Genomic DNA, 16,930 nt, shown 5'->3' with positions numbered 1-16,930 from the left:
TTTTCAGCAAAAAAGGCACCCAACGTTAGCAGAAGGGCCAGGAGCTGCATGGCCTATTGAGACAAGATGTATGAGGAAACATCTGTATCCAAGCAGAGGCAGAGATCACAGTGTTAGCGGCTGTGCGAGTGCGGTCTGCGGGTGGGTTGGTTGTGCAATAGTGTTCGGCATATGTGTAAGGGGCATTATGTGTGTCATGTATAAATGCATTAATAATGTGCGACATATGTGTAACAAGCATTATGTGTGTCATGTGTATAAGGGCATTAATAATGTGCAACATGTGTAATGGGCATTTTGTGTGTCATGTGTATAAGGGCATTAATAATGTGAAACATATGTGTAAGGGGCATTATGTGTGTCATGTGTATGAAGGGCATTAATAAAGGTTGGCATAATGTGTAAGGGGCATTACGGTTATAAGGACATAAATAATGTGTGTCATGTGTAAGGGGCATTACTGTGTGGTATTATCAGGGGTGCCGAGAGAAAGGGGTAGGGGGTACAAATTACCCAGGCCAAAGCCTGATGGGAGGGCCCAGTGGGGGCCCTGGGCCCCCTCCCCTTAAGTGACAGCAGCAGCTGCAGCTCTTCTCCTCTGCCCAGCACACACTGCTTTGTGCTGGGTTGCAGTGTGGCCATGGAGGTGCTTAAAATACAATATTTTCTCAGGATTTTTTTCTAAGGGTATAATTTGATGAGTAATGTATATAAGGTAAAGTGGTACTACAATGTGATGTAACATGAATAAGGGACACTCTCACATGATATAATGTGAATAAAGTTGCACTACTGTGTGGCATAATTTGAATTTGGGGTAAAATTGTGTGGCCATGCCCCTTCCCAGCAAGAACGCACCCCTATTTGGGCTGCGCACAAAATGTGTGCACTGTTTCTATTTAAAATATTGCCGGTAGGAGCACCAAAATGATGACTGCTATGATGAGGGTTGATGGTGCTGGGAAAGGGGAGCAGTGTCAGAGGCGGAACTAGTGGTGGTGCTAGGGGGCACCAGCCAAAATCTTGCCTAGGGCATCATTTAGGCTAGGGCCGGCTCTGATATAATGCATTGCACTCACCACACACCTTTAGAGGTTTTCCTTGTACTCAAATGCCTTGTCTTCTTTCTCATTACAATAGCACTGAATAGACCAAATAACGATATTATATACAAAAAAAAAATGACCCACATATCTATGATTTATATTAATTTATGGTTTATAGCTGGTTTATGGCTGAGCACCTTTGATGGAAGGAAACCAGATGGTTTTCCTCTGTCAACGCACAGCATAATCATTTGTTATGTTTTAAAGATACCAGTATGTAGAGCATAGCCCAACCCCCATGTTTTGATTGGGCCATATGCTGGTCTGTCAAAGAGCAGGGGTAACCATTGGTTGGTAAAACCATCAACACCTGCATACCAGGATATCCCACAGGACCCAAGTTTTCGAGACGCTGTGACCCAGTTTTTCTAACGCATCAACTTTAGGAAGTGTTCACTTGCTGCGTAATAGATCCTACCCCTTGATGGATGCAATTATAATAAGATAATCAATGTTATTCACTACATTGTCAGGCGCAGATTTTATTACACACTAAAGCCTAAAATATTAATTACAGCTAAGCAGCCAATGGGATAATAAGTGTAGACCACCATTAAACATCTCTGAATTTATTTTGTGTGTTTTATCACTAATGGTTTTTCACATGTAAAACATTAGACATTCTTTGAATTTTTTCAAAATATGCTAAGAAACCCATGCTGACATACTCTCTTTGCAGCGTTACATCTCCTGATTTAGAAAACAAATTGCCAGAGTCAACAGACAACTCACTCTGCTGCAAGGAACTTCCCCAGACTCCTCATGAGACCCATGAAGAGCTTGGCAGACCTTCTACGGAGACTCCGGTGTCTGATCAGCATAGTGATTCTCCTATTGTGCAGGAACCAGATGATTTATCAGAGCACGAAGACCGTGGTGCAAGCAAAAATGACCTCTTTATAGTGGAATCATCGGACGAGCGTGCCGGCAAACTGGAAAATATTTCTGAATTCAGGTCACTTGACTCGTTTGAAAAGGTAAAGCACAACGAACAGTTTGGGTTGTTTAAAAACTGCAAATAGCAGGCTAAAAGGAATACTTATGTAGATTAAATATATACTTGCTGCTAGCACAAGCTGGGGTCAAGGACTTTATGAGTTTATATTGCCTTATGACTTACTGATGCCACTTATTCCTAATAAATTCTACATTCTAAGAACACTGGGAACAATGCATGTTTTCATCTTAAATTGGGTTCATCTCAAATACAGTAGACACTGGGATGGCTTAGACTAGAGAAAGTGTAGTGCGAGAAAGTAGATTGACCATGTACTAGTAAACAGTGGTGGCTCGTACCTGTTCAGGGGTGCTGCCTCTGGCTGCAGCCACCGCAGGGGTAACGCGATGCAGGCACCCCCCCCTGTCGCCGCCACCGCTGCTTCCGGTCCCTGCAGAGAGTTCCCGGCGCCTTTGCAATGATGACAGGCAACGGGACTGGCGCATGCGCAGTACAAACATCTGTACTGTGCATGTGGCCAGCTTCTATGAGTTGCTTCAGCAGCAGCCCATAGAAGGGAATCATGGTCCCGGCGCTTGTATAATACAGGTGACAGACACCGGGACCATCGTGTGCGCACTACCGGTATAGGTACTGCGCATGCCCAATCAGGGATTTTGCACAGCAGCCCGCAGAAAGGTGTCCCGGAGGGAGGGAACACCTCCCAATGGGACTGCCTTGGTGACTGGCAGATCGGACTTCCAATAAAAGTCTCACTGCATCTGGCTTCACAACAGTGGCGGATTTTACCTGGGGGGCTGGAGCACTGCAGCCCATAGGTAAAAACCGCCACTGCTAGTAACTTCTAGTAAATCCTATTTGTACTGATTTTTAATATAATAAATTATCCTATGCACAAGAGTGTAATGATAGTGTTATGTATAAACACTATTTATATTTATTTATAAATGTGAAACACATTTTGCATATAAAATGGTCTTCATGGAAACAGAATTAAATACTTATACATATACAAATTAAATAAAATGGTTACATGACACACCATTAAATATAAACAAAAGTTGTTTCCCCCTTTAAAAATCCATGTCAATCTTGATTTCAACAGATTTGACAAATAGTAATGTGCAGAGACATCCGAGACTGTATGTAATGCAGCTGCCGTGCTAATAAATTAAGTGCTAAGTATCAGCTGCAGGGGTCAGCACATAATTAGCCTTTCAGAAGCAGCTAGATGTGTCTGCTGATAGCCATTATCATGGTTACATACTGTTGCCCTAGCAAGTGTAACTTACAGCCACATCCATACATGTGTCCACATCACATTGGGGGTTATTCTATTTCATTCTTTCTGACAAAATCCTTCTTAGATGGACAAAACCATGTGCACTGCGGGTGGGGCAGATGTAACTTGTGCAGAGAGAATTAGATTTGGGTGGGGTTTTTCTTCAAAGTGAGATCTATAGTGCAGTGTAAAATCATGCAGTCAGTATTTTCCCTGCACAGAAACAAAAAAACTCACCCAAATCTAATTATCTCTGCACATGTTACATCTGCCCCCCTGCAGTGCACATGGTTTTGTCCATCTAAGAAGGATTTTGTCAGAAAGAATGAACTAGAATAAACCCCATTGTGTCACATTTACAAGAACACATTTCTCTGTCCCTTCTCTACCCTGCTCCTTCTCTATGGGTAGAGACACAATTCATTACAGAAGTGTAGAAATGGACATATACTGTACATACTGTAAGTGTTTTCTTGTGTGAATGCAAAGTGTGTATTTTACATAAATAAGAGATATATTATAGGGTGCCTGATTCATATTGGTATACAAACCCAATAGTTTCTACACAAATCTGCTGATTTACTGTCTTCACCTGCACAGGACCCGTCCTGCCAGTGAGTTGCTATCAGGGTAGGCATATTGTCTTTGTATTATTCTAGACCAAGATAACCACCAAGTCCTATGTGTGTGTGTGTGTGTGTGTGTGTAAATCTGGCTCTGATGCTAGGCAGTGCCTCCCCAGCCATTGACCTAACTGCATGTCATGGTGTTCTGCTCATATGTGGAGTAGGTCCTACGATATCATTCACATCCCCCTTAGCCACATCATGATTGACATGCTGCTGCGCTTGGGGGGTGGTGACTGGATCTGTTTTATAAAAATGGGAGAACCATTGGCCAGGGTCTGCTTCATTGGATGTAGCCTTTTCTGATGGCCAGTCTGAATAACTTATGCAATTGCAACTTATGTGGACTGTCCGAAGTTGCCACCGCGAGTTGCAGCTGATTGTCTGTAGGACTCCTCAATCTCACCTCCTGCTGCATATACATTTTAGTTGTACAATATTGCATATCCGCTTCACTTAGAAACCAAATCAGGTCCAAAGTGTGGATGTGCCACTGTGTGTGTGTAGGCAGCAGGTACATTATAATTGGATTTATAATCATTTAAAACTTACTTTCCCTGTAGCTTAGGATCAGCATCATTTCTCATAAGAAACACGATCAAACTCAAACAGAATTATTGCTTACCGTATTTTCCGGCGTATAAGACGACTTTTTTCCCCATAAAAAAATGCCCCCAAGTGGGGGGTCGTCTTATACGCCGGGTGCACTTTGGGATCAGGGGTTAAAGTGAGCCCGGAACGGGGCGGAACGGTTCCGCCTCCGTCCGGTCACCTTGCCCCGTTGTGTCAGTGTCCCTGCCTGCAGCGTTGCTATAAGAGACTGCCGGGCAGAGCGATGCAAACCTGGGTGTCTTTATGATCTAACCCTACCCGCGACTATGCAGCACGGCGTGGCTATTTAAAATGACGCGCCGGGCCCGGCAGCCAATCAGGCAGCTCGTGACTCTCAAGCCAATCAGAGCTGCTTGCCTTGATTGGCTGCTACGCCGTAAGCCGGGCCCGGCGCGTCATTTTAAATAGCCGCTCCGTGCTGCATAGTCGCGGGTAGGGATAGATATTAATAAAGACACCCAGGTTTGCATCGCTCTGCCCGGCAGTCTCTTCTAGCAACGCTGCAGGCAGGGACAGACAGCAGCAATGGCGGGCGGGCTGGGCTGGGCTGGGGGGCAGGGTGCCAACTCCCCCCCCCCCCAGGCCACTACAATAACCCATCAGTAGGGTCACCGCAGCCTGTCACCTTCATGGTGTCTGCTGCACAGTGTTTGGCACAGAGCAAGAAACCCCTGGCACAGAGCAAGAAACCCCTGGCATCAAGCAAGAAAACCCTAGTAATGAGCATGTAGGTAAGCAGCACTTATGTGGCATACTATGTAAGGGGCATTACCGTGTGTGTGGCATATTGTGTAATGGGGAATATGGTGTTGCATAATGTATAATGTGTGTTTTATTTGGTGTGTGGAAGGTGTGCGGAAGAGGGGGTAGTCTAATCTGGCGAGTATGTAACAAACTCTATACTTTGAGTGGAAATGTTGGGGGGTCGTCTTATACACCCAGTCGTCTTATACGCCGGCATATACGGTATATATTAGTACGGTATATAAATTATAAACAAAATGTGCAAGTTTATCTCCAGGAATAGTTTGGTTTGTTACATGATTTATTTTATTCGAGCAAGAAATCCAATAGCAATATCTCACGCTACCCACAATGCATGGGGAGTAGCTGCATTTTCTCTATTTTTGAGGTGTAGAATGAGGTATCTGTTGACCTCTTTTCATGTTGACTTATTGTCTATATCGATATTTTGTCTATGTCTATGTCGACCTTTGTGAATGTTGACCTAGCCACGGTACACTGTCGTCCCATTCTACCATAACCATAGAATAATGGGCCTTATTCTAGTTCACTCTTTCTGACAAAATCCTTCTTAGATGGACAAAACCATGTGCGCTGCAGGTGGGGCAGATGTAAAATGTGCACAGATAATTAGATTTGGCTGAGTTATTTTGTTTCTGTGCTGGGTAAATACTGACTGCTTTATTTTTACACTGCAATATAGATATCACTTTGAAGTAAAACCCCACCCAAATCTAATTCTCTCTGCACATTTTACATCTGCCCCCTGTTCAGTGCACATGGTTTTGTCCATCTAAGAAGGATTTTGTCAGAGTGAACTAGAATATCCTCCAATGTGTTATTTAGTGTATATAGAATTGTATCTACTACAAGTCACACAAGAAAGAGCGACACCTGGCTTAGTTTAACATATTTGCGCATTAACTCTACAACTAAATAGTGTTACATTATTAATTCAAAATGATTAGATCTAGGTAAGGGGGAGATTTTTTGGGGTGTGTTCCATTAAATGTTTTAATTGAAAAAACTTTTCAATACTTACAAAAATCCATCTACGAATAGAAATGAAACCAGTGCATTTGCTGTGCAATGTCAGTAGTTCCAGTTAAGTTGGAGGTTGGAAAATGGTTCTATCTCATTTAGAAGTAGTTGTAGCATTGGAAACTGACACTTCCCATCTGCCCTTACTTGTATTATGCAACACATTCAGCTGTTGTCTTCTTGTTTTCTCCTTACTTGCTGTGATAGACTTCAGGCAGTGGGGAAAATTTACTTAGATGGGAGTTCTACTTCACATGTGATGTTTCTACGGGCAACCAATCAAAATCTACTTCTTATTTATTTAGCACCCTCTAGAAGATAGTAGACAGGATCTGATTGGTTGCCCATAGCAACATCACATGTGAAGTAGAATACACATCTTAGTAAATTTCCCCAGTGGCTCGATGCATCACTTTTCAGCCCTGCTACAGGTACCATCAGATCAGACGCTGGCTGCTACTGTAATACAAGAACATAATGTCATATATTCAATGCCGTGGCGAGCGGTGACTGCGAGCAGGACTTTTTGCTCGCAGTCACCGCTCACCCTGTCAGTATTCAACTGACCCCCCTCATACGCAAATTCCCCCTCGCTCCGTTTTTTGAGCGAGGGGGAATTTGCGAATGTGCCTCCAAAAACTGCAAGAATCGAGGCTAATTACAGCGAGTTTGCTGCACTAGCCGCGTCTCTCGCAGTTTAGGGGAATCCTCGCAGTTCTGTGACTGCGAGGATTCCCCCGGAACGTTGCATAGTGCGAGCGGCCAGTTTAACCCCCTCACCGGCCGCTTGCACCGGCATTGAATACCTGCCAATGACTGTGATAGGCAGGAAGTGGAATCCTGCTCTTTCCTATAACACATGGAGTAGACGCTACAATACATTTCCTTTTGTTTGACATACCATATTTGGTGGAATAGATGTTAATGTAAATTAAAAGCATTTGAAATAAACAATACCATATAAAGATATTTGTATAATTGATGTAACATATTCTGGAACTTGGTGACAAGGGCTTCCCCTCCCTCAGCTTTGGTCTATTGATGAGGAATATTCTGATGAGACAAATTGAAAAATAGGTTCCACAAAGATAAGGGATTGGTGGTCTTTGGCTAAACGATTATCCCTTTCTTGTGAAATGAGTGTTAAACATGATGACTGATATCGGACAAGTGGGATGCGGTCACTAGGTCTACAACAACTAGGTCAACATCTCTAGGTCAACATGACTGAAGGTAGACATGGTGTTAGGTCGACAGGGTCATTAAGTTGACAGGGTCATTCGGTCGACACAGGGATGGTGGACAGTCAAAAGTCCGACATGGCGTTTTTCACTTTTTTCACTAGGGCGTGGTGGGAGAACAACATAGTGTGGCGAGCGTAGCAAGGCACCGTGCCTGAAGCACGAGGAGCGCAGCGAGCAATGAGAAGGGACACAGTGCACTTTTTTTTGTGTGTGAGTCAACATTCAAAAAGAAAAAGAAAAACCCCATGTTGACCTTTCGACTTTCGACCTTCGACCTAATGTCCCTGTCGACCTAACCCCATGTCAACCTTCATGCATGTTGACTTAATGCTTGTCAACCTAGTTGCTGTCTATCCAATGGTCCATACCCAGACAAGTAAGCAGCCACCAATTATTTCTTCTTATTAAATCGTATAGCTTCACCCACACATACCCAGAGGAAAGCAGCAATCATATATTGTAATTGCCTTACCATTTTTCAATCATAAATAAATGTTACACCCCAACTTTAAAATCATGATTTGAATTAAGAAAACAAGTTTCAGTCAATGTATATGATTGGATAATCAAAAACGAGATCTTAAGGAAAATGTTTATGAGTAATGAATTAAATAGGCTCAGAGCATACAGTATACTTCCGTGTACAGTGTTTTCTCTTTAATCCTGATCACTCTGCCCATTCTGTAGTTACTGCATAGGCCAGGCATTCCCAACCACGGTCCTCAAGGCACACCAACAGTGCAGGTTTTAGTGATATCCAGGCTTCAGCACAGATGGTTTAATCAGAATCCCTCAGATACTAATTAAGTCACCTGTGCTCAAGCCTGGATAGCTACAAAACCTGCACTGGTGGTGTGCCTTGAGGACCGTGGTTGGGAATGCCTGGCATAGGCTATGCTGTATACGTGATACAAAATACAGCAAGCACAGTCTAATGACTTTGGTTTGCACTCCTGTTTGACGTAAGCTTATTTTCTGTATCATAAATGACCACTGTATATATATATATATGTATATATATATATATATATATATATATATATATATATATATACATACATAGTTTATAAGGGAGACAGATTCGTGGGATGGTAAATAGAGTACTGCTTCCATGCCTCCACCAGGAGCTAGCAGAGGAACTAGGTGAGCTAGAGGCCAACTCAGATGAGGACGAGATGGTAACTACCAGGGTCGTTCGTCGACGTGTGATTATTCAGGTACAAAGTGTTTACCTCCTGCACGTCCCTGTGCCAGTGGCTGCAGTGTCCTGGCTACATTTGCAGGGGTCTTGAGGGGCAATTATTTCCTGAGTAACATGGCTGTATGCATGTTTCCCTTACTAATGCATGTCAAGTTTGTACACAAAAAGTAGATTGTGAGCTTCCTGACTTCACCTTCAAAAGTCCAGCTAGAAGACCACTATGACACTGATAGTACAGTAGCTACTCCTGCAACTCAGAGTCACTACTGCACTTTTGTCCAAGGTTCTGTGCATGTACCTAACACTTTTTATATTTTCACACTTGTTTTTTGGAGTTCTTTATCTTTGGATTATATTTTATCTTTACTCACCGCTCACCTGCTTATAATGAATAGGGTTTGCCTGTGTGATTAGGACTTCAGTAAACCGTACTTCTTTTTATTCTATTTAGGCAGACAATATGCCCGACATCCTCCCTGAGACAGTGACTGAAGAGCAGTACACAGATGAGCATGGCCACATAGTGGTAAAAAAGGTACTGTATTTACAGAATAATGTCCTTCAGGTGAACTTAATGGCTTATTGTGAAAGAAGCATGAGGCACCATCATAGGGGAAGATTTAATAACACGATCTTTATATGCAGATTGCAATGTGTCACACACTGGGTGCTGTATAGACAGAAATTGGCATATTTCTTATCTAATCATGTCCAGCTAAGTGCTGAGTAGCTCCCATTGGGGCAGATGTATGAGCAGTCATTATGGGGGAGAAGGGGTATCAGTGTACGTTATGTGCACTGATACCGCTTCTCCCCATGTATGAAGGAGCCAGCGTGTGATAAATGACAAGGGCCCCTCTCCATATCGGTGCTGCTTTCTAAATGATCTCAAATGTATGAGATCATTTGTATGAACGTTCCGCCCGCTGCTGCTTTTGGCTTCGCCAGCGAGAAGCTGGCGAAACCCTATCTCAAAAGCAGGAACAGCGCTGTCCCTGCTGTTGGCCGGCCGGGGGGAAGGAGATAGCGCATCAGTGTAAACTAATGCGCTATCTCTGTGAGGGGACAGCGCTGGAAGGGGCAGTTAGCGCTCCCCACTTCGGCAGACAAGATGTTAATACTCTTGTCGGTGTCCCCTCCTGCTTCGCCTCACTAACATTATGTGTCTCTACCATATATTGCAACAACGTTTAGTATATTAAATTTACAATTTGATACAATACTAAACAGTGTCTGCCTATAAGAAGACCATTAATCTGAACAGACACTTCTCATAATATCTAAGCTGTGACTGGGACCAGAAGCATCAACCAGTAATAGCCCCACCTCCAACTGACATTACTTCTTCTCAAATTGCACACAGACTCAAGGGATTTGTCTTGAAGATTTCTTTGTGTTTACATATTACATATAAATGTGAATACATACTGTATCTCCCGTACTATTTACGAGCTACAACTGCCAATATTAAAGGGATAGACACACCATAATTTAAAACCTAAGGAATAAGTGCTAAGGGACACCACATGTGCATTTTTTTAACATACACTATGCTCACCTTGTCTTTGTTTCATGTAGTTTGTCATATTCCGCAGTCTCCATTTATTTTCCCTCTGGTGCACCACATAAGTGACAGACCTTTCCCTGTCCCTATCTAATACATGTAATAAGGTACCCTGAAATTGATTCATAAATGCCTAGACAGAGAGCTATTATAATGGCTGGAGGCATAGGTGCCGATTCTGTGGGTGCTTGAGGGCCCGAGCACCCACGGAAATTGATGAGCACCCACCCACTCAGCAGCGGGCCACCCACCCGAGGCCCACTGCACTTCCCCTCCCTCGTTGCTGGCACAGGTACTGTGTGGGCATTTATGTACGTGCACTGTCGGGGCATTTATGTATTTGGCACTGTGTGGGCATTTATGTATTTGGCACTGTTGCCATAATTTGAATATTGGAGACAACTGTGCTGCGTAATATATATCAGTATTATTTTGTGGCCACGCCCCTTTCCCATGAAGCCACTCCCCTATATTGAGCACCCACCAGCAAAAACATAAATCGGCACCTATGGCTGGAGGGATGGCAATGGCTTGGACTTGTTGGATTCCTTGCATACAAAAGTCACATCGGTCATTAGTAGGCAGTAGAGCAACTTAAACATGCTGTGTACAGGCGTATGAATATCCTTACAAAGAACTAAAGATCAAATAGGGTTGAGGTTACCTAAAGGATAAATTAAAGGGGATTACTAGAATGGACCAAGTGGTTGTTATCTGCTGTCAAGTACCTATGTTTCTATGGGGCAGATTTATTAAGCTTGGAGAAGAGATAAACTGGAGATAAAGTGGAGAAAAGGTAAAAGGAGATAAAGCACAGCCAATCAGCTGTGTTTGAAAAAGACAGTTGGCAGTTGATTGGCTGGTGCTTTATCTCCTTTTACCTTTTCTCTGCTTTATCTCCAGTTTATCTCTTCCCCAAGCTTAATAAATCTGGCCGTTACTTGTACTTCAGTAAAGCTTAATACAAATCCTTAGTCCGGCACGTTTTCCTTCCTAGATCAATTACTTTCACATTTAATTTTACCCTTACAGGTGACTCGGAAAATTATTAGAAGATTTGTTTTACCTGATGGCACAGAGAGAGAAGAAGTGGTGGCACATGGAGGTGCACAGGAACCATTGTCTGTGGGAGAGGGAGACTCTGTGTCTAAAGTTCTCAAACGCACCGTACTCAAGAGCGACAGTGAACAAGCTGAGGTAAGTTAGACTGAACAACATCATCTTACCAGAAATAGATCTAATAAATTATACATGCATTTGTCTACAGGCAGAATGCCCAGGAAAATATAGCACAGATTACATAGTCACCCGATTTATTATTAAACCTGCATATTAATGAAGGGTAAACAAGTACAGAAGCTAACAGCACAAATCACTGGAAAATATATATTATGCCCTGACTGAAAACTGCTCGAAGGAATACAATATTAATGCATATTAAACATGCTAAATCATATTCCGTCCTTGGGTGGTTAATGAAAAAATTATTATATTGTTAATCATTCCATAATAATAAATGATGCAGTGGGAATATGCTTGCATGACAGAAAAGCCATGATTTTGAAGAAGTTTCTGACAATAAGATAAATATATCTGACTAAGGATCAGACAGCCCAGGAAAATGCTTTAATCTATGTTTTTCCTTATTGTGGCAGGAAAGCATATACAGTATTTGAGGTAACATGTCACAGACTGGCACTGATTAGTATGACTACCTTGTCACACAATGAGGCATTCTGTGACATCATAAAAACATAACAATGTAGGTGGTTCCTAAACGCAGTTCTCAATATCTCTACTCTACTACTCATATGGGGGGAGATTCTCTAACACAGAAATGCGGTAAAACCCCATTATCTGGGTTTTTACTGCATTTGTGTATGCTGTATTGTGCCTCTGCAGTGGCAGTGCTGTGGAGGGAACGCCAGCAAAAGCTGGCGATTCCCTGCAGTAGCCTATGGGCTTCTTACCGCAGTGCTGTTTGAGGGATGCGTCACGGATCCCTCCCAGCATGCCCTGAGGCCGGCGCGTCACTCTGTGCATACGCAGATGGACTCCCGGGTCACAGACCAGTGCCAGCACCGCATCGCAAGGGACAGCTCTTATCGCAAGAGCTGTCCCTTGCGTTAATAAGAGCATATGCCGTTATTAATAATGCGATGCCCGGCGAAGGGGGGCTGCGGATGTTACAACATCCCGCCCATGGTATAATCAAACTGTAAGGCACTAATTAAATCTCCTGTGCCTAAGCAAGGATATCCTTAAGACCTGGACTGTTGGAGTGCCTTGAGGACCATGTTTTTCAACTATATGCATCAAACTCACATGCAGGGACAAGGGCTCCAAACAGAACCCATTCATTCCTGTGTTGTGTTCAGATGTGTAACCGGACTTCATTCCTTTTTTGGGACCTCCAAGCAGTATTGTGCATGCTCCTTCTAATGAATATGGATGTGTGGTGGCCACTGTTAGGAAAAAGTTCTGGAAGAATCCTCTCCCAGTCATTTTGGCTAAATGTTTCCCAGAAATGTAACCTCTGCGTAACCAAAGTTGGTGAATATGACAGCTTTGCAAGCCCCCCATACAAAACTATGGGAGCTGAAGCTGCTGCTGGAAATAGAGGGACTGCAGCTTATATTAGGGTGGTTTCGTTGGATTGAAATGATATACAAATATTGAATGATAAATTGGCCCCATAGGTTGTGTATGTTTCTGCGATTGGTAAAATGGATACATATATTGTATGTCTTAACTTACTTTGTTTTTAGAAGTAGATATGCATCAAGTGATATATGTTATGGGTTATTTGCTAAGTTACGTTAATATGATAAATGGTCCCACAAATGTCTCTCATGTTTTTTTTTGTTTTTGTTTTTTTTACAAATACAGTATGTTTTTCTACAGCTGTGATTGAAACTTATGTAACTGGTGTTATACAAGCAGATTGCTATGACAGCTGCTAAACTTCTGCAAATTTTGTTTACAGATCTCAACACTGGAGCTAAGAGGAGGGGCGGTTTCAGAGTACACGCACACGCCTGGCAGCAGCATCTACTGATGGTGCCCAGTATTCACCTCACACAATATTGCAGACATGTACCAGCAGGGCCGTTTCTAGACAATTTAGCTCCCAGAGCAAAGACATAAAAATGCGCCCCCCCCCCCCCCCCCCCGCCCCAAATGCATAGAAGAAACTGCGCACGCCGAAATAGGGGGCGTGGTTTATTTTAAAAGGGTGTGTGGCTTAATATAAGGGCGTGGCCTAGCAGGAAAACAATTACCTTACATCTTACTTTCGCAACCTGTCCAGACATTGGTTACCGCAGTAATTGTCACTGTCCTCCCACACTTAAGTTGGCGGGCTGAAGGCCACACAGTGACATTAAAATATAAAGGCCCACACAGTGACCTAGTACGCCTCACAGATCAAGGCCAAACAATGACTACTTAAATCATTATACACTATTTATCCGTGATGACGATTACACATTACACCGCACACTGTGATGACAGACACATTACGCCGCTAACTGTGATGACAATTACATATTACGCTGCACACCACGACTACAATTACACATTATGTTACACACCGTGATGACAATTACACATTATGTCCACACAATGATGCCCATTAGACCCCACACTATTACACATTATGCCCCACGTGCCGCTGCCGTACAACTGATGCCGTTTACTAATATGCCCCCACAGTGGCAGATATGCCCCCACAGTGCCATACATATATGCCCCCACAGTGGCAGATATGCCCCCACAGTGCCACACATATGCCCCCACAGTGCCACACATATGCCCCCACAGTGCTACACATATGCCCCCACAGTGCCACACATATGCCCCCACAGTGCCACACATATGCCCCCACAGTGCCACACATATGTCCCCACAGTGCCACACATATGCGCCCACAGTGCCACACATATGCCCGCACAGTGCCACGTATATGCCCCCACAGTGCCAGATATGCCCCCACAGTGCCACAGATATGCCACCACAGTGCCAAACATATGGCCCCCACAGTGCCAAACATATGGCCCCCACAGTGCCAAACATATGGCCCCCACAGTGCCACAGATATGCCTCCACAGTGCCATAGATATGCCCCCACAGTGCCATAGATATGCCCCCACAGTGCCATAGATATGCCCCCACAGTGCCATAGATATGCCCCCACAGTGCCACAGATATGCCCCCACAGTGCCAAACATATGCCCCCACAGTGCCAAAAATATGCCCCCACAGTGCCACAGATATGCCCCCACAGTGCCACAGATATGCCCCCACAGTGCCACAGATATGCCCCCACAGTGCCAATCATATGCCCCCACAGTGCCAATCATATGCCCCCACAGTGCAAAACATATGCCCCCACAGTGCCACATATATGCCCCCACAGTGCCAAACATATGCCCCCACAGTGCGCCAGATATGCCCCCACAGTGCGCCAGATTTGCCCCCACCGTGCCAGGAGCAACACAACTCACTCGGTACTGGTGCTGGGGAGGGGTGCGCATCACGTGTCTCTCCTTCACTGTGTACCTAAAGCTGTCAGCCATTCATACCCTGTGGGCTGGCTCCTGATTGGCTGCCGGCCAGCAAGCTCCTCTGATTGGCTGACAGCCCAGTGAACAAGTGGAAGGAGAGAAGCGCGATGCGCTCCCCTCCTCTCCCCTGGGAAATCAACTGCTGGCGGCTGGGGAGAGGGGGAGAAACTGAGGCAGCGGCGCTGGAGGGAGCTGCCGGGCGGCTGTTAACAGAGGCGGACAATCCGTGCGGCGCCCCGGGCTGCTGCACGGCTTGTCCGCCTCTAGAAACGTATCAGGCCCTGCCATGGATGTCCGTTAATCAAACAAATATATAAGTTATTACACCCATTACACATGTGATATCATTTTGAGTAGGTTTTATGTAGTTATTTTCATTTCTTACCAGAGAAAAAAACCTCTCTGATATACAGTATTGATTTTTTTCCTCTGGTGGTTTTCTTGCTGACAAACTGCTCATTTGACACCACTATTCTCCAAACATTTGGGGTTATTCAGACCTGATCGCATTCCTGGGATTTCGCACGGTTGACGAATATTGAACGACTGTGCACGTGTCTGGGCCACAAAGCGATTTGTGGCCCAGACACGTGCACAGTCATTCAAACTGTTAAGAGTTACTAAACCTCTGAATCATGAATGTAAAATATTTTTTTCAGAAGTAACTTGACATTGCATTGCAACTGGAATTGTCCCCTGGTATGGGGCCAGATTCAGCATGGTTTGCTAATTAGAGAAAAAGCAGTTGCCTGCGATCAAGAAGGCAGCGCACAGAAAGGAAGAATAAATGGCTATAGCAAAATTGTGAATGCATCGCAAATAGTGAAGCATTCGCAGATTCATTTGCAAAAACCAAAACATTAAGGCTTCCACTAATCTACTAAGGAAACAGGCTGGAAGTAGTCATCCTTGACATCAGAGACCAATCCACCAAACCTGTTTTTTGAAAACGCTACGTCTCCGCCCTTAAACGCTGGCCTCCTGTCAATCAGATTGTGACTGCTATGTGTATGGATATTTATCGCAATATGCGTATACGCAGTAAAAACTCTGCACCCACACAGTCGTTTGATAATCGTCCGTACTGTACTACATACTGCTGAATTTGGACCATGAACCACTAATTCTGATCGCGCATTTCTGTAAAACAAGTCTGTTAAAGAAAAAAAATCCTTCTTGCCAACCTGGTGACATCTGCAAAGGTGTAAAAGCCGGCATTGTGACATAGAGACCTATGGAGTTAAGAACAAACTCTATACTGCAGAAGTTTTATACAGTATCCCCCCCACCACCACCATATACAGTGTGTATATATATATGTGTGTGTGTGTGTGTGTGTGTGTGTGTGTGTGTGTGTGTGTGTGTGTGTGTGTGTGTGTGTGTATATATATATATATATATATATATATATATATATATATATATATATATATATATGAGAGAAAACGCGAAAGCCGCACCCAGAGAGATTTAATCCATGACGGTCAACGTTTCGGGGTTTGCAGGCCCCGTCGTCAGGAGATTATATATATATATATATATATATATATATATATATATATATATATATAAACAGCAGCGTGATTGGCATATATATATATATCTGTGTGTGTATATATAATCAATCCAAAAGCAAACAGAGCAGACACCAATGTTTTAACAAATAATGTTCATTTATGTAATTCTATTAATATCCAGCCACTGCCGAAGTTTCGTTCCCAATCTGGACCTTAATCATGGCACAACCTTCCTCTCCTCTGTCCAAACAGCATCACTTACAGTAATTGCTGGCGGATCTATGTTATTTACCTTTGACCATAATTTTAAATGTGATTGGTTAATTTTGAACACAGCTATAGCTCTATTATACACAGTTATGCAACCAAGGTATTACATAGTAACATAGTTGATGCGGTTGAAAAAAGATATTAGTTCATCAAGTTCAACCTACTGTATATTTGATCTCCTGTTGTGTAAGTGACCCGGA

The 16,930-nt window shown here is 43.5% G+C and overlaps 1 protein-coding gene across 39 annotated transcripts in view; it reads left to right on the top strand.

Moving 5' to 3' along the window:
* Positions 1-16,930, top strand: part of ANK2 (ankyrin 2) — a 486,040-nt gene that overhangs the window by 460,001 nt on the left and 9,109 nt on the right. For 38 of the 39 annotated variants that reach the window (XM_083174515.1, XM_083174496.1, XM_083174502.1 and 35 more), the window contains 4 exons: positions 1,786-2,083; positions 8,738-8,830; positions 9,266-9,349; positions 11,411-11,575. In XM_083174515.1, coding sequence (XP_083030641.1) covers positions 1,786-2,083; positions 8,738-8,830; positions 9,266-9,349; positions 11,411-11,575 — 640 coding nt within the window. The remainder of the gene's footprint in view (positions 1-1,785; positions 2,084-8,737; positions 8,831-9,265; positions 9,350-11,410; positions 11,576-16,930) is intronic. The other variant, XM_083174497.1, reaches the window with a different exon arrangement.

This window comes from Crinia signifera, chromosome 1 (assembly GCF_055691185.1).
Source record: "Crinia signifera chromosome 1, ASM5569118v1, whole genome shotgun sequence".
Taxonomy (NCBI): Eukaryota; Metazoa; Chordata; class Amphibia; order Anura; family Myobatrachidae; genus Crinia; species Crinia signifera.
This window is presented reverse-complemented; position numbering and strand designations above follow the sequence as displayed.